Here is a 21030-nt window from a genome sequence, read left to right as displayed (position 1 = left end):
TCACTATCTGCTGAAAACAAAAAAAAATGGCGCACGATTCCTTCCCGAAATGCACTGACGTGACGTCCTCATCGCGCCATCTTCGGAAGCGGACGAGCAGTGGACATTGAATGAAGAGCCGTGCCTTTTGGAAGAAACGCCTGCTGCATGGAGTGATAATATCCATTTTTAGGTAATGCGAGTTTGCATCCATTATGTCTCGACTATTAAGTCGTCCATGTTGCTCTTGAGCGTAGCTGCCCTGGAATCCATCCATGTTGCCGTGCTAAATTATGCTAAATTATAGCAGCGAGGCCCGTACAGATATCCAGTAGGAATCTGGGATCAATGTCAAATTTAACATTAGAAATGAGCGTTTTATGAATGTGTGAACCAACAAAATGCGTCAGTTATAAATTTCAAACATTTTCAACATGCTGTGTAGTCATCACGAGCCGCGTGGGATTTTAAATGGTAGCTAGGCTAATGTTAGCACATTTCAGTTGGAAGCAAGTAGATACGAGCTGGAACCATTTCTCCGTTTAAAATTTTCAACTCTTAAATTTAGAGCTCTATTGTTCACACAGACTTTTCTATATTTAAAGGGAGAAGGTAATGGATTGAAAACTTAAGTAATGTCTATTGTCTATTGGTGTCATTACAGCTTTGTAATATATGTAATAATATTATTATGTGTGTGATATCTAAGGTTTTGCTCCTTCAGGTGGTTCAGCAACTCCTGTCATCATGGGGATCAAGGTTCAACGTTCTCGGTGCTTTCTTGACATTGGAATTGGAAGCGCAGCAGGTAAGATCGGATGTTTGGAACACTTCGATTCTTGATTTAAAAAAAATTAGCTGATAATGGACTGTTCTGTGTTGTACTGAGATGTACTTCTAATATTTTGACAAATATTGAAATCTCCATCAAAAAAGTCATATTGGTCTGGCCCCATTTAACTTTCTATTTAGTTACACCATTACTACATGTTTTAAATAATACAGGTTTCCATTTTTTCAAATCCATATCTTTTGCAGTGGGTCGAATCATTATCGAGTTGTTTACCGATGTTTGTCCCAAAACATGTGAAAACTTCAGATGCCTTTGCACAGGTGAGTTATTCACTACAATTTCACAGCAAAAAATATATCTCTCATTCACATTATATTTTCTTCTAGGTGAGAAAGGTGTTGGTAAAGGAACCCAGAAACCCCTTCATTACAAAGGATGCCTGTTCCATCGCATTGTGAAAGACTTTATGATTCAAGGAGGAGACTTTAGCGAAGGTGGTTGCTTAATTTTATTGTTTTATTATGAAGCATCACTAAATTAACACACCAAAGAAATGAACAGAAACATCTTATGATCTACTTTCTTTTGTTTCTGTAGGCAATGGAAGAGGGGGCGAGTCCATCTATGGAGGCTTTTTTGAAGGTAAAGATGTTGCGGGCTAATTAAATGACCATTGGCTTGAAAATGTTGATACAATTTTTGCAATCCCTATACCCCCAGACGAAAGCTTTGCTGTGAAACATAACAAGGAGTACATGCTGTCTATGGCCAATAGAGGAAAAGATACAAATGGATCACAGTTTTTCATGTAGGCGCCCAGAGGTTTTCTCAATATTACTGAATTGATGTCATTATTTGCTTGTGAATGTGTTGTTTTCTCTGAATCCTCTCAGCACAACAAAACCAACTCCCCATTTGGACGGGTAAGAACTGTGCAGTTGCAATTCTTTGCATTGATATGATGCACAATGCTCATTTTAATTCTTTTTTTTTTTTTGGCAGGGTCCATGTGGTTTTTGGTCACGTGATTTCTGGTCAAGAGGTCGTACAAACTATGGAGAATGAGAAAACGGATCCCAACAGCCGACCCTATGCCGAAATCAAGGTTTTAAACTGTGGGGAACTTGTCCCCAAATCAAAAGGTTTGCTCCCAAAAATGAGTCAAGCAAGTATTTTCTAACTCTGCAAGGTATGACCGTCTTAACCGCGTCTTATGTTTTTGTAGCAAAGAAACATGACAAGAAAAAAGAGCGAGCCTCGTCAAGCTCCAGCAGCAGTTCAAGTGACTCCGACAGCTCCTCGGCATCGTCCTCTGACTCTGAAGAGTCTGACAAGGAGGCCAAGAAGCAAAAAAAGAAAGCCAAGAAGCAAAAGAAAAAACAGGAAAAGGAGAAAAAGACGTAATTGACCCTCAGATTCATTTTAGCACGTAACTTTTGAAAACCGCTGCTGATTTATCACTTGTGTTTTCACAGTGCCGAGCCTGAGATTGTCGAAGAGAAAGAACAAGAAGAGGTGGTCACATCCACCGTGCGCCCTGAAGAAATACCTCCCATTCCTGAGAATCGGTTCCTGATGAGGCTCTCACCGGCCGAGAGAAAAAAGGAGGAGCCTGAGAAGGACAAAGACGGCAAAGATGAACGGCCTCGAGACAGGTGGGTCACTCCAAACTTTTTCCCTTGTGTTGATTGAGGGAAATTTAAACATTAGTTGATAAACATTCATGTGTTGCTCCTGGCAGATCTGGCGTGCAACATAATTCTCAATATAACAGAAGATTGGTAATGACACGATCTGGCAGGAAGATCAAAGGCAGAGGCCCCAGGGTGAGCATGTGTTCCGCAAACCGGCTGCACTTTTCCATTTGTCCGCCCGCAATCGATTCAGTACGTCTTTTCTCCCCTGCAGAGATACCGAACTCCTTCACGTTCTCGTTCAAGATCCAGAGATCGCTATCGCCGTAGCGAAACTCCGCCCCACTGGCGTCTGGAGTTGCAGCGTCAGAGGATGAGAGCAGTCACGGGGGAGCGTTGGATTAAAGGGGACAAGTAAGATGCCGCAAGAAAACCCTCGTCATTGTAGTGCTTAACATTATCGCGCACACGTAACATTTTTATTTGGTTGATTGGACTTTTTTTTTTTTCTTTTCCCAGAGGTGACATGAGTGAGGACAAGGACGAGGCCGCTAACACTCAGAGGAGAGAACGGCGGACCTCGGCTTCAAAGGGTGAGCACACCGACGACGGGAAAAAGGACAAGAAGTCTCGATCGCAGAGATCCAGAAGCAAGGACAATTCAGGGGAGAAGCAAGGTAAGCAGAAGGACAAGAAAAGGCCCAAGTCAAAAAGCCGCAGTAAAAGCAGAGAAAAGAGCAGAAGGTCCAAAAGCAGAGAGAAGAGGAGACGGTCCAAAAGCAAAGAGAAGAGTCACAAACATAAGAGTAGTGAGAAGAAGGCTCGCTCTAGGAGCAAAGAACGAAACGCGGACAAGAAAAACAAGAAGGAAAGCGATCAGCACGCCAAAAAGAAAAACAAAGACCAAGAGCCCGACGGCAAGAAGAGAGAGGATTCCAAAACGAGCAACGGCGAGACAAGGCAGACAAAGTCTCAAAGCAAAGAGAGAAGTTCCAAGGACCGCCACCGATCCAGCAGCAGGACCCGAGAAAAGAGCGGACGCGGCGCCTCCAAAGACAAAGACGAAAAACGGGACAGAGAGAGGGGAAGGGAGCGTAGCAGGAGCGAGCGTAGGCGACACGGCGACGAAAGGCGGAGGACGCGTAGTCGGGAGCGCAGAAGCAAGGGCCGCGATACGCACAGAAGTAGGCGCTCAAGAAGCAAGAGCAGCAGGAGGGGGCGGAGCAAGGATCGCAAGGACAGCCAACGGAGAAGAAGACACAGCAGCAGCTCCAGCAGCAGCAGCAGCTCCTCAGACAGCGATCAAGACAGACGCAAGCGTCGCAAGAGCCCCGAGTCCAAACGCAGACGATCCAAAAGCGCCTCCAAGGACCGGAAAAGAGCTGACGCGACAAAAGGCAAAAGCAACAACAAGAGGAGTCACTCGAGCTCCAGTTCGAGCTCTCGCAGCGACTGAGGTCGTCTTAAAGGGGAAGTTGTTTCCAAAATGTTCTTTAACATATGTTCTAGGCGTACCCGCTAGTCTGAACACGACATTCCTAAGTATAAAAAAAAAAAAAATCTGATTTCAAAAACTCAATTTAAATCAGAATGTTGAGTTTCGACTAGCACATACAACATATTGGCAAGAAAAAAAAATTCAACTTGATTTCCTCTTGAGAATGGCTTGGTGCTTTTATATTTTTCTTCTCCGAGACGTCCTCATATAATGGTCAGCCTACTTCGTCTTTTGACAGAGAGCCGCACACATCGATATTCCTTACATGTCCACAGTGCCACTTTTGAATTCTCTGGCAGTCAAACGGGAGGCTGGAAAGAGAAGCGCTCGAGCGGAACCGATAAATTGCAGCAACAAATAACCGCTGCATCTTGTGAGAAGAGGTCTTTTTTTTTTTTTTTTTTTTTTTTTTTTTGTTTGTTTTAGCACTAAGCAGAATGGCAGACTGATGGCGTGCTGAAGGTGGGGATAGAAAACCACACCATAGTTTGATTATTTGGTTCAGCCGGTTAAAGATTTTACTGTAAGACATGTTTTTTTTTTTTCTACTGAAACTTTTTTATTTAACATTTTTGGGGGGAGTAGCAAAAGAGATTTTTTTTGCATGCCTGTTCCAGACCTTGAGGTTTTATCCTCACCCATTGACGTTTTAAATGACACCACATAGTCTTTGTATTCTTGTTGTCGTTTTGTTTGGTTTTTCTTTTTAACGGAGTAAACTGTAATGTCAGCTTAAAAATCATTTTATGTGAAATGCTCTAAGTAGGAGCTCCTCTCTGTAGATTGGAATTAAAATACATCATTTTGATTTTAAAATATTGCTGCAACGTTCTACAATTATTAGCACTCACAAAATACAGTTACGTCGATAAATAGTGAGCGAGCGATCCTGTGAATGTAATGAAGTACTACTTGTTGGGTGCCACAAGAGGGCGCCAAAGCAACACTTCCACTAAGAGAAAAAATGTCAAATATGCAGGGTAACACTCTTACTATACATTCCAGTGAAAATATCTTCAGAATTTGACACACCACAGTAAAGAACAGCAACGCCAGATAAATTAAGATTTCGAATTCGTCTAAATCTTTGTCTTCATCAAAACTGTGAAGTTCAGCCAGTAAACTATAACCATGTAAAGCCCAACCTCTTCTTTGCATCTTCAATATCTACAACCTCATGGAGCTTCTTAATATCATGTGTCTTGTCTGAGACATATTTGGGCATTTCGGCACCGCTGCTGTCGTGAACGAGGTAGCGAGGTCTCGCTCCGGTGAAAGTGGGCCCCCCGGATACCCCTTCCCTCACGGCTTTGTAGAGTGGAAGCACACTGCGCTGAGCCGTGGCAGCTGCCTGGACCACAGCCCTTGAGTACTGTTGAAAGCCGAGCTCCTCCTCAGCGAGGAGCTCCATGTTCTTGGCTTCAAACTCGTGCTCAGCTTGCCTTACTTGATGCTGCCGGGCTTTTCTCTCCACCTGCGTTGGAGCAAAAACGACCAAATGTCAAAACTGACTCCTGAGTCAACTCTTGCCTTCATCATCTACCATCTGGCTTGCATTGAAGTCCTGAATCTTTTGGAGCTCCTGCCGGATTCTCTGTGCCTTCTTTTGCTCTTCTTCAACAAATACTCTGTCACCTTCTTTCTTCGCTTGAAGAGCTTCTTTTTCTTTCTCCTTTCTGATTAGTTCATTTTGCTCTTTCTCTTGAATCTAGCCAGACAAGTTTGCCATGTTGAAATGCTACAAACTCTCCAGAAGAAACATTCTGTACTGTTTTTTTCCTGAAAAGTGGAAAATCCAGGTCCAGAATTTAAAACTCGGCCACAGTTTGGTTTTAACTCAGGTGATTTGGCAGTTTTAAGAGGTTAAACTCTGGCATGAGACTTTTACATTGTGGACCTGGCTTCGCCACAATACTTTTACCACTTGTTCCCTGTGAGCTGCGATTGACTTCATCATTTTCAGCCTCTTCTGCTCCTCCTCCCATTCCTGCTGCATCCTCTGTGCATCCTGCTCTGCGACAGCCTTGGCAACGCTTTGCTGCTTCTGCCGCTTCTCCTCTTGCTGAACCAATGTCAGCTTGTCCATAATCTTCTCTTTGCGATTCTGGACCTCTCTGAGCAGAGAAAACAAAAACTCAATGGTCTTGATTCTCCAGTCGCGATGTTGCCACGTGAGTGCTAAATATTATATTCTCACCTTTGACCAATGAGGATGCAACAGAAAAAGGAATACATTTCTGCTAGTTCTTACCTGAGCAACTCCTTCTCTTTATCCCGCCTTAACTTCATCATCTTCTCCTTTGCAGAAAGGAACAGTTTTCTTTGGGCTTCCTCCGCCTCCTGTTTTTCCGCATCGGCCGCCTTTGCAATGTCTCTTTGAGTGAGATGCTCCTATGGAAAGGTGCTAGTATGTCAAGCAGTTAAATGTGGCTGCAAAAAAAATTTGTGAGCCCGCCCACCCGCTGAGCTTTCATGAAATCAATCTTCTGCTCGACTTTTGACTGCTCCTCCATTTTTTGCTCCCGTTGATGGAGCTCTTGAAGCCGTTGGATTTCTTCGCCGTCCTTCTTTGTCTCTTGCTTCTGTCGTTCTCGTTCTAGTTGTTTTCCCTTAATCCTACATGACAATTCAATCTTGAAAAACACGATGTGGCTATTAATCGTTTTGTTAAAGAATTGATCACCTACTGCTTGTCCAGTTCTTCAGCAAAAACTTTGCATTCCTCTTTTTTCTTTTGCGTTCGTTCCTGCTCTTTTTGGAGAGCTTCATCATCTCTGGTCTTCACCATCTGTATGTATTCTTTTTCTAGGTCCTCAGAAGTGTTCTTCCTGCTTTGCTTCAACTTTATCTGGGCTTCTCTTTCCTTCAGAACTTCTGTTAGCAAGAGTGCCCGCTGTGAAACGAAATAAACAACATCCGAATATTTATTGTAATTTTTATTTCACTACTTTTAGAGATATTGCTTTAATTATAGAAATCAAATTCTCATCATTCGCATCTTACGTAAGATACTTACGTGTAGTCCTTTGACTCGCTCTGTTTCATAGTAGAGCTGCTCCTTTGCCTTCTCGATCGCCTCTTTCCGCTTTTCTTCTCGATATTTGGCTTCTTCCCTATCGATCTGTTTCCTTTTCTCCTCTTCAATCTGCTCCCGGATCTTTTTTGCCTCCAGCTTCTTCTGTCTTTGACACTTGAAATAAGCAGAAGGTTTTAACATGGAAACTTTATATACCGCCGCCGCCAATGCAGTCCACTTACTGCAAGTGTGTTAGGCCACAATTTGGCCATCTGTTTGGATTTCAGATGCAAGGCCTGCCTCTCCCTCATGGCCTCCATCATTGCTTCCTTCTCCTTGTCCACATGATTAATTTCATCCTGGATCCTCAGCCAGTCAGCCTTGGATAAAACGGTGATCTGACGGAGATCTGGAAACTGGATTGCCTCGTTGGGGTCTTCAGCTGGAAAGGCTAAGAGAAATGAGGTTGCCACAAAAATAGAATAGAAGTTTGAAGGCTAATTCTTATATTTGTTGAAATTTCAAAAAACAAAATTAAGATATTAAATGTGTATACACCAGGTCAGACTTAATTTTCAAACTGCATTAAAATTAGCAATTTTCTGCATCTATAATGTTGCATAACTAAATTAAAAATATAACTAGGACGAGAAAAAATATACAATTAGCTCTCACCACTTTTACCAGCTCCTCTCCGTTGGCCATGTTGAACTGCTGATGACATTTCCCCCTCTAACGCAGTAATAATATTTGGTAATATTATTAAGTAAAGTTCCTAACTAAAGCAACATGTTCCAACTTTGTCAACGCCACAATTGAATCATTTGTTGCCTTGTTTCCAAGCAACCCATCTGAGGTACTCCCGCCTACTGCCGCAAGATAGTGCTGCTGGTCATAGTTGTAATTGTTTATTTCGCAATAAAATACTTTATAACGATTTAAAACAAATTTATTTGTACGCTTTTATTAGTATTACTTTGCGCGATATTTTGGGTAGGCATGAAAGAAATGTGTCAAGTTTTTTTTAAAAAGTTGTCCGTCATTGTGGTTAGGCAGAGACAGGACTAACTGGTTTGCAGTGAGGTAATTTGCCAATCATCACCAAACGAGACTTCCCCGATTGTCCAAAGTTTCCAACAGTTCTTCTGCTTTTTTTAATTACTTTTCATTCTTTAAATGTAAATATTAGTTTTAATTTTTTTTTTGTAATATATGGAGTATTTGTTTTGTGCAAAAATGAAAAATGCCAATGAGCAGAAATCGTTAGATCTGTCACGCCGATAGGGGACGTGTTTTCTTCTTAAAAAAAAAAAAAAAAAAAAATTGGGGGCCGTCCTCCACACCCGCATGGCCATTCATAAGGCACGAGCAACTTCCCGTGGCCATCATCAGCCGTCGCCGGAGCCTTCTTTTCACACTCCTCCTCCAGGACTAGTTGCTCCTTCATCAGCAACCCTGCCTGCACGAGGGACTTTCTTACACAACACACAAGCCCCCTAAAATGGCCCCCATCTCCATTAAGAGCGTTCTCATCAGCGAAAGCGTGGATCCTCGCTGCAAGAGCATCCTGGAAGAAAATGGCATCCGGGTAACGGAGAAGCACAATATGAAAAAGGAGGAATTGATCGCCGAAATCAAGGTAGGAATGTCATTGGAAGTCTGCATTGCGTAAAAGCCTCTTTCAACTACTATGTCTTCTTTTCTTCCACTTTCCACGAATGCATTGGGGGTGAAATGTGATTTTAATGCTTGGTAACTTCCACACTGACGTTTTTTTCAAGCTAAATGTATTTCAGTTGCAGATGAGTTTTCAGTGAAGGTGTATGGTGTGAGTTTGGTTAGCACCGCCCTGCTCTGACAAGCTGATGCAATTCAGCCCACTACTTTCTCGAAGAGCTGCTGAGCCTGGCATAAATTGTGCACGTGACTCACACTAACACAAAAATATTTTCTTTTTGTCCACAGCAGGAATCTTTACCATCACTAGTTGTTTGTTTTAAACCAGTGGTGGTAAAAGTGCTCCCAGTATATACTGAAATAGAAGTTTATGTATTTGTGTAAATGATAAAATGATAAACTGATAAAAATACAAGTATAGCTTCAACTTCTCAAGTAAATATTTAAAAAGAACAGTCCGAAATGGTGGTGCACTATGTTGATAAATAATTTGCATTTTCACTTAGTATTTGGTTTTACTTCCATTTTGTAAGATTATTTTCTTTTTCTAGGTCCACACTTCTTTTGTTGAAATATAAGCAAGGGCGGTACGGTTTCAACTTATGTACTGTGATTGACTTTTTTTTACTTTGCAAATTATTGTATGATTTTTTAAATATATTTTTTAGTCTTATATAGTTAACTTATTGTTAATTTTTTTTTAGTCCTTCTTTTAATAAAGTTCAATCATTAGTTTTGTTAACAAGGCACAATGAAAAACAGGTGACAGCATGGTGCTGTCAGCACAAGCAACCACTTCAGACTGAAAACTGTTCGGGTCAAGTGGCTTATACCGCTTCTTGGTGTTTGCGTGTTAGTGTGTTTGCATAGTTCATCATCCAGCCATGCGCGAAAGAACTGTTTGCTTTCTCTCTCACCTCATCAGAACTACGACGGTCTGGTGGTGAGATCTGCTACCAAGGTGACAGCCGACGTCATCAACGCCGCCGCCAATCTCAAAATCATCGGGAGAGCCGGAACCGGTGTTGACAACGTTGATGTTGACGCCGCCACCAAAATGGGCATCATTGTCATGAAGTAAGCGTGTGTGACCAGTCTGAATTTATTGCTGGATTGTTCGCATGGTGAGCTAAGCAGATGTCAAACTTTTGGTGCAGCACGCCGAGCGGCAACACCATCAGTGCGGCTGAACTGACCTGCGCCCTTCTGATGAGCCTCTCAAGGTAAGCAAATATTTGTCTGGCTGACCATTTAGATCAGCTATGAGTATTAATGGTATTCGGAGTCATAACAAGTCAGGCCCACTAGAGGGCGACAAAGGACAACAGTTTTCATATGACCAAATTGCCATTTTCAATTACACATCAAAAGTAGGTCATAGTAATTGGACATTGTGATTTTTCTAGAAAATTTGTGACAATTTGAAACTATGTTTCATGCAGAAATGTGCCTCAAGCTGCAATGTCCATGCGAGCCGGCAACTGGGATCGCAAAAAGGTGAGCGGGAGGCTTCACAGCTGACGCTTTTCAATCTCTGTGATGAATTATAGTTGCATGGCCGACTCCATTGTCCAGTCAGTCGTCAGTAATGAGACGCGACATTCTGATTCTGCGGTGCTTTTGATTTAGTCAGCCGGGTCATTGTCAAAATTTCTAATGTTGCAGTTCATGGGCTCGGAGCTGTACGGCAAAGTGCTTGGAATAGTTGGACTTGGAAGAATAGGAAAGGAGGTGGCCAACAGAATGCAGGCGTTTGGCATGAAGGTCGGTCACATCGTCACCTGACACTACAGAATTTTCCTTGTACTCTGTAATACTCACAAAAAGCATATATATATATTTTTTGAAGACTATCGGCTACGACCCAATCACTCCAGTTGAGGTGTCGGCCACTTGGGGGGTGGAGCAAATGTCCCTGGAGCAACTTTGGCCTCTCTGTGATTACATCACAGTCCACACGCCATTAATGCCCTCCACTGTTGGTGAGTATCATAAAATTTTTACACAAAACACTGATCGACATTCGTCCCTAAATCATATTTGAGTTGATTACTTTTGTCCTCGATATCCTCGCAAGGTCTACTCAATGACGAAAGCTTTGCCAAATGCAAGAGAGGCGTCAAAGTGGTGAACTGCGCACGTGGTGGCATCATCGACGAAGCTGCCCTCCTCCGAGCTTTGGAGTCGGGACAGTGTGGAGGAGCCGGTCTTGACGTCTTTGTGGAGGCAAGATTAATTTTCAATGTCCTCGTAATATTCCGATTTGTGTGAATTATTAGATAGTATTGCAATAAGGTCCAGCTGGTTTGGTCCACAGGAGCCCCCGCAGGACCGTTCGCTGGTCAACCATCCCAATGTGATCTGCTGTCCGCATCTGGGCGCCAGCACCAAGGAAGCCCAAGCGCGGTGCGGCCAGGACATTGCTCTGCAGATCGTCGATATGGTGAAGGGCAACAAGCTGGTGGGAGCAGTAAGTTGATTTGACTTTATTAATTCATGCTTGCAGTTTCACAAGTTAAGTTTCACAATATTGAGGCGGACAAAAAAATTATATATTTTTCTATCCCAGGTAAACGCACAAGTTTTGGCGAGCACTTTCTCTCCGGACTCTTCTCCATTGATCAAACTCGGCGAGGCCATTGGAGCTGTGCTGCAGTCGTGTAGCATGTCAAAGAATCCGCTGAGCCATGTACAGATCACATCTCAAGGTGTGAGCTACGTTATTGTTTTAATTTGATTTGCGCCTGTCAAGTGTTATGAGCTCATACGTAAAATTAAGATTGTGTACCCTCTAGTGGTGGAAAACGTGCACTGTACTGTCGCTAATAGTAACTGATTTAGCGATTCTGATATACCTTTTATTTTTTTTAATTTACCAGGAGATGGCATGAAGTCATCAACCAGTTACATGACGGCCGCTGTGCTGGTCGGCCTGCTTAACGGCAAATCGGACTCTTGCCCAAACCTCATCAATGTACTGAGTCTAGCTGAGGAATCTGGAATCACGGTACAACTTTGAATTCATACAAAACATCCTGGTTACAATAAATGCTGTGGTCTAAAGTTCCACTTTTCCCGGCATCCTCAGGTGAACCAAAACCACACCGCGTCGGACGAGGCTTCTCCCGGCACGTGCTTGGTGGAGATTGTGACCGACGGCTTCCGTTACAAAGCGACCGGCACCGTTCAAGGTGGCCGACCGGTCCTACTGGAGCTGAGCGGCAGTGTGTTCAGACAGCCGGTGTCGCTCGCTGGCAATTTACTGTTCTTCAAGGCTTCGCCAAGTCCTCAGCTGCTTTCATCGTTGGTTGGTAAGGAATTCATCCAGGACTCTAAAACTTGACTACTCAAGGTCATTCATAAACAGTTTGCTGTCAAAAAATGATGACGTCAATGCTAGGGCTTAATTCTAGTGTTTGAATTGAGTTTTTGCTCCTTTAATTACACACCAATGTTCTCTCTTTTCTTTCGTTTAGGCCTGCTAGCCGCAGAGGGAGTGCAAATTGAATCTTTCAGTGCTCCTGCAGAGTGCTCCGGTGCGAGTTGGTACTGCGTGGGGGTGTCTTCTCTCCTGCGAGATCTCTGTGCCTTGAAGTCGTTGGTTCAGGAGGCGGCACAGCTCAGTGCTTGAAGCAAGACTTGTGTCTTATTGATCCATCTTTGCCTTAGCATTTACAACTAACATTTACAGAGCCATTTGCTAGTTACATTCCAGTGTTAGGATGATTTTCACTGTTTTGTCAGTAAAACTGATGAAAAATATGCTTGTCATGTACTTTTCTTATTTTGGGCTGGTTGATATAAGCCCCAAAAAACTGACATTCCTAAAGTACTCAAAATAGTCTTTACATGTTTACTTAGAACTTGCAAATCATTAAACCGGGTAGTAATGTTATGAAAATGGGTATGCACTTATGCAAAATGTTCATTTTAAAGTCCGCAGGCAATATTGGGGTTCATCCGTTATTATAACGCCATGCATAGAAATTATGCAAATATTAAAAGCAGTCATCTTGTTTTTAATTTGGGACAATAAAAGTCATACGTACATCAGATATTTTAATAAAAAACACTTCAAGACGATAAATATGAATCGCAGCGATAAATACGCGCGGCATAACGTCGGGATAACTATAAAAAAAATAGCCACTGTATTTAAATGTGATGTTTATTAAATATTAATCGCAATACATTCGTTCCCCATACCGCAATGGCGGTTCTAGCGGCAACAGACTCGTGTCATGTTAATCCCGTGAGGTTAGGTCAAACCTTGGCCACTGTAGAATTAGATTCCAAACACCATGGCAACGACGAGAGTGAGAGAAAAACACGAGTGGGACCTTGTCGCTCATTTTTATACGATTTGTATTCCAAGAGTTGTCTGTCTTTGTACAGCCACACCAATGCGCCGTCCACGTGCGCAACATGATCATGGGACCGTAGATGTTATATTTAGGAGGTGAGAGAGATTCCTTTGACTATCTTTTCTCAAGGGCTTGCTGTCGAGTGCAGCAGGGAGGAGGAGAAGAAGGAGAGCGGCGCGGCGCGGTGGGTCGTGGGGGGATGGCCGCTGTTGCATTGCACACAATCACCAAAATAGGACAGAAGCGACCGGCTGTGACGTCCCTGCGTGCACTAAATTGAGCCCTCCGTGTTTTTTTTTTTTGTGTTTATGGAGAAGAGCAACCAGGACCAACAGTCATCGACGAGAATTCATGGACAAAAGAAAGGTGAGTGTGATTTTATTGTTGAATCCATGGGACAACGCTATGAATAATAAATGAAATTGGTATTTATGGTCAAAATATCTGCCTATAGGGTCAAAGTTCGAATTTTTATTATTTTTTGCTGCAGATACAATGTCACAGAAGCAGAATGAGGTCTACACCTATGAGTTCTGCGACCCGGACCATCCAGCTGAGATTCTGGATGCCCTCCGGCATTTCTACCTCAATGGACTTTTTACAGACATCACTCTGCAATGCGCCGATGACTCGGAACGGGTGTTCCGCTGCCACAAGGCGCTACTGTCCGCCAGGAGCTCCTACTTCCAGATTATGTTCACAGCTGATATGAAGGAGAGGTCCAACAGTGTCATCAAGCTGGCCGGAGTAGATTGCGAGGTTCTAGCGGTTTTGGTGGATTACGTTTACACGGCTCAAGTGAGCATCACTGAGAAGAACGTGCAAAGCCTGCTGGAGGCCGCTGATCTGCTGCAGTTCATCTCGGTCAAAAGTGCGTGTGAAAGTTTCCTAGTTCGCCTTCTAGATGTGGACAATTGCTTGGGCATGCATGCGTTCGCTCAACTCCACCTATGTCCGCGACTGGAACGTGAGTCCAGGAGGGTGATGCTGAGCAGGTTTGCAGAACTGATCCAGCAAGAGGAGTTCCTGGAACTGGACTCCAATAAGATTCGGACGTTACTGCAGAAACTCAACTTGCCGAGGGATGAACTGCTGATTGACGCGGTGACCAAATGGGTGATCCACGACTTGGAGAACCGTATGCATCGCACTGTGGACCTGCTGCGGTCAATCCATCTGGACCTGGATGAGACTACTTTCCAGCAGTGCCTAGCAACGAGTGACGAAAGATTCAAATCAAGGCTCACTCAGGCTCTGACCCCCAAAAGTAAAGCGAGAACCGCAGATGGGAAAACCAACATTTACATTATTGGAGGATACTACTGGCATCCTCTTTGTGAAGTTCACATATGGGAGCCTACAAGCGACACATGGCAGCGAGGAAAAGACATGCCGGACCATGCGAGAGAGAGCTACAGCGTGGCTTTACTCGGGGCTGACATCTACGTGACAGGAGGCTACAGGACCAACACGGTCGAGGCCCTTGACGCAGTTTTTATTTACAACTGTGACTATGACGAGTGGACAGAGGCGAGCCCCATGATCACAGCCAGATATTACCATTGTTCGGTTGCTTTGCACGGCTGTATTTATGCTATCGGAGGCTATAGAGGAGGAGCTCCAGAGCAGGAGACAGAATGGTACGATCCACTAAAGAAGAAATGGTTCCCTGGGGCAAGAATGATCCAAGGTGTGCAATGAAACTTGTCAAAATCCCCAACCCATGCAAAGATTTGGGGTACATAGTTTTTTTTTTGTAAATTTAGATTTTTGTTTTCATGGATTTTGTAAGTGACTGCTTCTTTTGTTCTTTTCAGGTGTAGGAAATGCCAGTGCTGGTGTGATGGGAGATAAAATCTATGTGACCGGAGGCCACTATGGATTCAGGGGAAGCTGCACGTATGAGAAAATTCAGGTCTACATGCCAGATATCAACGAGTGGAGCATTATTACAATAAGCCCTCATCCAGGTATCAGTCCGAGAAGATCAAACGGGAATATACCGTATATTTATTTGGCATTGCATTTCAATTGTGATTCCCGTTTTCTTTTTCCAGAGTATGGACTGTGTTCTGTGTCTCTTGAGAACAAACTTTATCTGGTCGGCGGACAGACGACGATCGCAGATTGCTATGACACACAGAGAGAGGAATGGAGCTCGATATCAGTGATGAAGGAGAGGAGAATGGAGTGCGGCGCTGCGGTCATCAATGGTTGCATCTATGTCACAGGGGGCTACTCCTATTCTAAAGGGACTTACCTGCAAAGCATTGAGAAGTACGACCCAAAATTAGACACGTGGGAGATTGTCGGGACGCTTCCTAGCCCGTCCAGGTCACATGGATGTGTCTGTGTGTACAGTGTTTAATGTTGAGATCTTCACATACTTCTTGGTTGCTGTGTGCCAAGAACAAATACATTGAATGACCAGATGTGCCCATCGGGAAATTATGCAAGTATTAATGAATATTTTTTATTGACCTTACAGGATGAAGAGTTACCTCATATTTGTGTTGGATATTCATTTACTCAAAAGAAATAGCTTCAATCAGAACAACAACAATGACCTTAGTTGCTCTTCCTGGGGCTTTTAGATAGGCCTGTGGAAAACCAATTGCATTACACAAAAGAACTATTGATGATTCCATTACTTACACACATTTGTCCACACTAAAGCCCTGTAATATTTGTTGCAAACTGGTTACTTGAAATGTATTTACTCTATTAATTTATTTTAAATAAATTTATCTCTAGAAAAAATAGATTAATTGATTTATTGCATGCCCTGCGATTGACTGGCGACCAGTCCAGGGTGCATGCTGCGCCAGATCCCAGATGTTCTAATCTAACACATCTGGGATAGGTTCCACCTGCAACCTTATAATGGAGATAAACAGAAAATACACTGTAAACCATAAAAAAACAAAATAGCAATGAAATACTACTTTTATATGTACTAAATAGTTAGTTGAAATATGATAAACAATCATTTACATTCAAATTTGTCAAATTGTGTGACGGCAGCGACACGTAGCGACAATTTGATGCAATTGCATCTTCTCTATTATTGCGCAGTATTGACTTTTGGTCCTGCCGACTTTCCGTAACACGCAGTCAGTCCCACATGTACAAACTGGTGCCAAAGTAAAATCACTCCGTTTGAAAGACTACATTTTCCACCGGCGCGTATCAAGTGCAACGTAAGTACAGTACAACCGGTCAATGGAAGATGAAATATCAGTAGCTTTTTGTTTAAATGCCCGAAAGATTATCATTTTTAATTAACACACGACGACCCTGTTTAGCAGCACGCTGTCTATCGATAGAATGGAGTCACATGGTTAAACTCATTCAATGTGTGCTAAAATTGTATACCTACATGAATATTATCACAAGTTCATACCGTGGTGTCAATATAAAAGTAATTTTTCTTCTAAATGGAACCATTTGCCTATTTGAGAGCACGCTGTTTGGCTGGTGTGCAACTGCGACATATTAGCTTGCTAGCATGCTAGCTACAATAAAGAACGACATAAGAACGCAAAAAAACAAAACAGATTTTAATAGACAATTGTATGTGATAGATAATTGTTTTAGCACGTTTATTTGATTGGTGTGCCTGTGACGGTTTTTTGATGATGGAAATTCGTCATGTAATGTAAGTTATTCATTATGAACGCCTCATTTCAGAACTAGTCGTTTGTATACCTCTCCTGAATTTAACAAAATACCAATGCTTAATAATCATTTGTGACCATTGTGTTTTGCTCACAGATCAGTCATGTCTGAACAAATGTCCTCAGTTGAAGTGAAAGTGGCTCGACAAGTCGAGGTAATATATTTATATACTGTTCAATTGGAAACGTTTTATTCAGGCCTTAAAATATTCTTGATTAAAAAAAAATGGACATTTACTGTATTCCTCCTTGCAGTACTACTTTGGGGATCACAATCTTCTCAGGGACAAGTTTCTGAAAGAACAACTTCAGCTTGATGATGGCTGGGTCACATTGGAGACAATGCTCAAATTTAACAGGTTTGTGTCTTTGTTGCACACATTTTATTTTCTCAGAGTTTTTAGTGTTCTCCTTACATTCTCTTTCTAGACTAAAATCGCTCACCTCTGATGCCAACGTCATCATTTCCGCTCTCAAGAAATCACCAAGTGGCCTTTTGGAAGTCAGCGAAGATAAGACAAAAATCAGGAGGTGTCCTGAAAAACCTTTACCTGAACTGAACGACGAGTACAAAGATGCTATCAAGCACAAATCCGTCTACATGGTACTACATCATTGGCTAGTTTTCCATTTTATAAAACTTCCAGATATCTGTAGTTTCACATTTTCATGCCATACATTTATTGTTAAAGTACTATGTGGTATTTTTTCATTTGTATCATCAGGATCCGATCTCCCAGTCTTTCACATTACACAATAATTTGTTCCATTTGTTCCTCCAGAAAGGTTTTCCCTTGGGAACCTCCCTTGATGAGATCCAGGAGTGGTTGAATGGTAAAGGCAACATAGAAAACATTCAAATGAGGAGGGATATGGAGAGGCAGTTCAAGGTTGTGAAAAGTTCATTTAAAATTGATGGATGAAATTTTGGGAAGTGTGATATGAACTCCATTTCTGTTGGCAGGGTTCGGTGTTTATCTGTTTTGACACGGAAGAGTCATCCAAGAAGTTCCTTGAACGTCCCGACATCAAATCATTCAAAGACAATGAGATGCTTGTGTTATCAAGGTGTTTTTTTTTTTTTTTAATTATTATATAAATGCCGAACAATTTATAGCATGGCTTGTGCAGAGTCAAATGTTCTTTTGTGCTTTTAGGGAAGCCTATCATGCAAAGAAAGCAGAAGAGAGAAAACAACACAAAGCACAGACAAAAGCAAAAGTGAAACAGTGAGTACATGACAGATTTATATTTTCTAAATAAAATAAAAAAAAGTTTGAAACTAACATGCTCTTTCCACAAATCTCCCTCAGGGATAAAGAACAGCAACAGAAACACGCGGAAGAGAAAACTATGGTGAATGCCCTTAATCCTCTCAAGCTCGGTTCTGTTTTTTTGGGGGAGGTTTGCTAATACGAGCAACGTTTGCCATTTTACAGGATCAGCTCTTGGAAGAGTACTCAGGTTCTTTGTTAAATTTCTCTGGCGAGCTGCAAGATGTTTCCAGAGAGGACTTTCATGCCGTGTTCTCCGAGCATAAACGAATCAAGTGGGTCGATTTTACAAGAGGGGCCAAAGAGGTAAGTCAAGAATTCCTCCAATTAATATACATATAGTATCACAGATGTTTATTTTATTAGCGGAAGGTATTTTTAAAAATATTTAATAGTTGCATTGTCAAGCATTTGGTTAATCAGATCCGTTTTGATTCTTAACAAGGGCAACCTCCTCTTTGATGGAAATGCAAAAGAAGCATTTGAAAAGGCCAAAGAGGCGAATGACGGCGAGCTTAAAGTGAAGAACAATGTCGTTACTTGGAAGCTGCTTGAAGGGGAAGAGGAAAAAGAGGCCTTGAAGAAGATCATTAAAGCGCAACAAGAATCACTCAGCCGGAATAAAGACAGAGGTAACGACTCAGTCAAAACACAGACCCTTGCTTGATTCTCCTGCTTTTAATTAAAATAATTTGTCTGTCTTAAAGGCAGGGGAAAATCCGGCGGTAGAGGAAGAGGAGGTCGCAAAGGGAAAGGGGGAAGAGATCAAAACAGAACTCAATACCAGGGCAAGAAGACGAAATTTGAAAGTGATGACGAGGAGGAGGCGGGTATGTAAACATTTATTCCAAGGCAGTATCACAGTATTTGCGTGAAATAAGAATTTACAATTTGCTTTTTCCTCCAGCCCCTGCAGCCCCAAAGAGAGAACTCGAGGAAGCCGATGGTCCCGCGGCTAAGGTGGCCAAAACTGAAAACGGATCCTAATGAGGCCACGCGCTGATCATTTCTTTTGGACAAAACATTTATTATATACAGAGGCAAACAAGTCCATTCCAGTTAAAAGCATCAAGCTTTGGAGAAGCGAAGGAAGTCCACCTGAATGTCAACCTGGAGAGCAAACCTTGGTGTCAGTAATCTGCTTTGGAAGCCCTTTATTGTTTCTCTTCAGACAATTTGATTTTTATTATGTATAACCTTCTGCTCTCTGAGACTCGGACTGTAATTTAATTTCAACTGAACATTTTAGTTGGTTTTCTAAGACTTCACGTGTGACAAAAAACTTCCCTTCATTAGTAAAAAATAAAAGCTTTGCTATTTTTACGTTTTCATTGTCAATTGCAAATAAACCATGCTTAACAATTGAACTGTTTTAATGTGCTTGCTCAGCTCTTGGAAAAGAGTGTGAAGGGTATTTAAACTCACCGATTTCTTTTTGTGAAACTTATAAGATGCCGGTAAGTCGTATCTCAGTTCTGGTTAGGGTTAAAGAAAAAAAATCAAGGAAGTCAACTAGTTTGTTTCAATAGTTCTAATGTGCATGCATTACCTGCTATGACTTCCATCTTCACTCCCCAGTCATTTGCCTTCTTTTGTATGTGCTGCAATGGGAGAAATAACATACTTGTCAGACACACTCACTGTTTTTGTTGTTAATTTACTGCCTGCAAAGTTAATTGCAAGAATGGGGGAAAGAGGGTTAACTTGCCTCACGTGTAGATGTTTTATGAAGTGAATATACAGCTGTCTTTGCCATTGTTATAGCAGCTCTCAAAAACTTCATGTCCATACCTTGAGGAAAACAATTCAGAATATATTTTTTTACTAAGGTAGAAGCTCATAAAATGGCACATTAATTATCAACAGATTTGGCACTAAAGTCTCCAATCGAAAACGATTGATCGTGCATAAATCTGATAATTACTTCCTCACCCTGATTATGTTTTGTTCCAAAAGGAGGATTCATGATGACAGTGTCAAAACTGTTACGATAGTCTTCTGCCTTCAGTGAACACAAGTCACACTGGACCAGATCAACATTGGGAAGCTCGAATTCATCCACATTTCTTCTGAAAATGTCCAGCGCGTCGTTGTCGATGTCAAAGCCGACGCATAACCTTTAGAAGACATGCCAGAGAAGCTTACCCAGTGATATTTCAGTATTAATGTTGATAATTATTACAAAACGCCAGATAAGCGCACCCAGCTTCGAGCATCGCCGCACCGATGCTAAGAACTCCACAGCCACATCCGAGATCCGCCACCAGTTTTGCCTCAATGTCATCAAACGTGTTGTGTATAGTGTACAGCATGCACGCTGCAGAATCACAAAGTAACTTTTGATTAATTTAAAGGAAAGTAAACAAACGTCCAGGTGACCGCATGCTGTTTTCTCACCAGCAATATGTGCACTGGTTGGATATTGTTCCAGAAGGATTTTGGGGTCTTCAAATGTATCCACTTGTTGCAGACAACTTTCCAACTCTTTGAGTTTCATCATGGGCAACTATAAACTTAACTTGTCCATTGAATGACTGACGAGGCGATAGTTTTCAGTAAAATGTGAAGTTTTACTGCCGACGAGACAACTTCCGTATTGGTTGTATCAACCTAAGCATACCGACATGGAACAAAAACGCGCGAGAATGGAGCCGGTCAAATTGTTGCCAATATTAAATAAAACATTACGCTTTAAAACATGACATTGTAACGACCATAAAATACAAATGCACCACGTCAAATTTGAAACATGAAATTAAGTTGCACTTCTTCCTACCCTTTAGACGCTTTCTTTAGAAAACATGACAGTTCACAATTTTTCATTTCTATTTTACAAATGGGTTGGATTAAAATTAGGCTGCTTTTGTATAAAAGCAAATAAATAAATAATAATAATAATAATAATAATAATAATAATAATAATAATAATAATAATAATAATAATAATAATAAAACCGACAAGCACACGGAAATAGATGCGTCTAAACGAAGCTGGGAATCCAGCTTCCATAAAATAAACTACCTAAGCATATACGTAAATTAAGTGTGAAACTGCAACTTTTTTCTTTCGAACGTGTATACGTAGGCTGCAGTTCCCTTTTATATAAAAAAATAAAAC

General features: G+C 41.8%; 6 protein-coding genes across 8 annotated transcripts; 4 read left to right on the top strand and 2 right to left on the bottom strand.

The window, feature by feature from the left end:
• The first annotated feature begins 7 nt into the window (after positions 1–7).
• On the top strand, positions 8–4722 carry ppig (peptidylprolyl isomerase G (cyclophilin G)). Of its 3 annotated transcripts, none has more exons than XM_088382664.1 (13): positions 8–170; positions 701–787; positions 1018–1092; positions 1159–1266; positions 1370–1414; positions 1493–1580; positions 1666–1695; positions 1775–1914; positions 1998–2172; positions 2248–2427; positions 2514–2598; positions 2681–2820; positions 2926–4722. In XM_088382664.1, exons 2-13 carry the CDS (start codon positions 727–729, stop codon positions 3860–3862), a joined length of 2064 nt encoding a protein of 687 aa, XP_088238790.1. In that variant the 5' UTR covers positions 8–170; positions 701–726; the 3' UTR covers positions 3863–4722. The 3 variants fall into 3 exon arrangements, with proteins under 3 accessions (XP_088238790.1, XP_088238792.1, XP_088238791.1); XM_088382666.1 differs by having other exon boundaries at positions 8–172; positions 704–787; XM_088382665.1 differs by having other exon boundaries at positions 8–172; positions 689–787.
• Positions 4288–8488, bottom strand: cfap210 (cilia and flagella associated protein 210). The gene is made up of 9 exons (XM_088382669.1): positions 7596–8488; positions 7163–7371; positions 6921–7094; positions 6592–6797; positions 6364–6520; positions 6156–6295; positions 5826–6018; positions 5448–5612; positions 4288–5378 (listed from the first exon to the last, which is right to left on the bottom strand). Exons 1-9 carry the CDS (start codon positions 7642–7644, stop codon positions 5028–5030), a joined length of 1644 nt encoding a protein of 547 aa, XP_088238795.1. The 5' UTR covers positions 7645–8488; the 3' UTR covers positions 4288–5027.
• Positions 8255–12359, top strand: phgdh (phosphoglycerate dehydrogenase). Its single transcript, XM_088382670.1, has 12 exons — positions 8255–8559; positions 9523–9674; positions 9755–9820; positions 10040–10094; positions 10263–10361; positions 10447–10579; positions 10675–10823; positions 10915–11067; positions 11167–11305; positions 11477–11604; positions 11686–11908; positions 12074–12359. The coding sequence occupies exons 1-12, from the start codon at positions 8422–8424 to the stop codon at positions 12226–12228; spliced, it is 1590 nt and encodes a 529-aa protein (XP_088238796.1). The 5' UTR covers positions 8255–8421; the 3' UTR covers positions 12229–12359.
• A 467-nt stretch (positions 12360–12826) lies between these two features.
• Positions 12827–15660, top strand: klhl23 (kelch-like family member 23). The gene is made up of 4 exons (XM_088383061.1): positions 12827–13327; positions 13452–14651; positions 14779–14931; positions 15019–15660. Exons 1-4 carry the CDS (start codon positions 13270–13272, stop codon positions 15327–15329), a joined length of 1722 nt encoding a protein of 573 aa, XP_088239187.1. The 5' UTR covers positions 12827–13269; the 3' UTR covers positions 15330–15660.
• A 386-nt stretch (positions 15661–16046) lies between these two features.
• On the top strand, positions 16047–19279 carry ssb (small RNA binding exonuclease protection factor La). Its single transcript, XM_088382303.1, has 12 exons — positions 16047–16161; positions 16736–16793; positions 16894–16997; positions 17068–17242; positions 17421–17528; positions 17603–17706; positions 17796–17867; positions 17952–17994; positions 18078–18218; positions 18358–18544; positions 18620–18742; positions 18820–19279. The coding sequence occupies exons 2-12, from the start codon at positions 16743–16745 to the stop codon at positions 18897–18899; spliced, it is 1188 nt and encodes a 395-aa protein (XP_088238429.1). The 5' UTR covers positions 16047–16161; positions 16736–16742; the 3' UTR covers positions 18900–19279.
• mettl5 (methyltransferase 5, N6-adenosine) lies at positions 18739–20707 on the bottom strand. Its single transcript, XM_088382304.1, has 8 exons — positions 20689–20707; positions 20310–20522; positions 20115–20229; positions 19845–20029; positions 19621–19703; positions 19462–19513; positions 19338–19387; positions 18739–19022 (listed from the first exon to the last, which is right to left on the bottom strand). Exons 2-8 carry the CDS (start codon positions 20410–20412, stop codon positions 18981–18983), a joined length of 630 nt encoding a protein of 209 aa, XP_088238430.1. The 5' UTR covers positions 20413–20522; positions 20689–20707; the 3' UTR covers positions 18739–18980.
• Between the last annotated feature and the right edge of the window lie 323 nt (positions 20708–21030).

The sequence above is a fragment of the Syngnathus floridae genome, chromosome 8 (assembly GCF_059516105.1).
Source record: "Syngnathus floridae isolate MCC-2025c chromosome 8, RoL_Sflo_1.0, whole genome shotgun sequence".
NCBI classification, from domain to species: Eukaryota; Metazoa; Chordata; class Actinopteri; order Syngnathiformes; family Syngnathidae; genus Syngnathus; species Syngnathus floridae.
This window is presented reverse-complemented; position numbering and strand designations above follow the sequence as displayed.

Coding starts and splice junctions, on each gene's coding strand:
- phgdh (XM_088382670.1), top strand. CDS start 8,422: ATGGCCCCCATCTCCATTAAGAGCGTTCTCATCAGCGAAAGCGTGGAT. Junction 11,306..11,476: donor TGTACAGATCACATCTCAAG/GTGTGAGCTACG, acceptor TTAATTTACCAG/GAGATGGCATGAAGTCATCA. Junction 11,605..11,685: donor CTGAGGAATCTGGAATCACG/GTACAACTTTGA, acceptor CGGCATCCTCAG/GTGAACCAAAACCACACCGC.
- mettl5 (XM_088382304.1), bottom strand. CDS start 20,412: ATGATGAAACTCAAAGAGTTGGAAAGTTGTCTGCAACAAGTGGATACA. Junction 19,514..19,620: donor ATAAAACATCTACACGTGAG/GCAAGTTAACCC, acceptor CTCCCATTGCAG/CACATACAAAAGAAGGCAAA. Junction 19,023..19,337: donor AGTTTCACAAAAAGAAATCG/GTGAGTTTAAAT, acceptor TTTGCTCTCCAG/GTTGACATTCAGGTGGACTT.
- ppig (XM_088382664.1), top strand. CDS start 727: ATGGGGATCAAGGTTCAACGTTCTCGGTGCTTTCTTGACATTGGAATT. Junction 1,415..1,492: donor CTATGGAGGCTTTTTTGAAG/GTAAAGATGTTG, acceptor CTATACCCCCAG/ACGAAAGCTTTGCTGTGAAA. Junction 1,696..1,774: donor CCAACTCCCCATTTGGACGG/GTAAGAACTGTG, acceptor TTTTTTTGGCAG/GGTCCATGTGGTTTTTGGTC.
- cfap210 (XM_088382669.1), bottom strand. CDS start 7,644: ATGTCATCAGCAGTTCAACATGGCCAACGGAGAGGAGCTGGTAAAAGT. Junction 7,372..7,595: donor GAGAGGAGCTGGTAAAAGTG/GTGAGAGCTAAT, acceptor CATTTCTCTTAG/CCTTTCCAGCTGAAGACCCC. Junction 7,095..7,162: donor TGTGGCCTAACACACTTGCA/GTAAGTGGACTG, acceptor GCTTATTTCAAG/TGTCAAAGACAGAAGAAGCT.
- klhl23 (XM_088383061.1), top strand. CDS start 13,270: ATGGAGAAGAGCAACCAGGACCAACAGTCATCGACGAGAATTCATGGA. Junction 13,328..13,451: donor AATTCATGGACAAAAGAAAG/GTGAGTGTGATT, acceptor TTTTTGCTGCAG/ATACAATGTCACAGAAGCAG. Junction 14,932..15,018: donor TACAATAAGCCCTCATCCAG/GTATCAGTCCGA, acceptor TTCTTTTTCCAG/AGTATGGACTGTGTTCTGTG.
- ssb (XM_088382303.1), top strand. CDS start 16,743: ATGTCTGAACAAATGTCCTCAGTTGAAGTGAAAGTGGCTCGACAAGTC. Junction 17,243..17,420: donor AGCACAAATCCGTCTACATG/GTACTACATCAT, acceptor TTGTTCCTCCAG/AAAGGTTTTCCCTTGGGAAC. Junction 18,545..18,619: donor CAGCCGGAATAAAGACAGAG/GTAACGACTCAG, acceptor TCTGTCTTAAAG/GCAGGGGAAAATCCGGCGGT.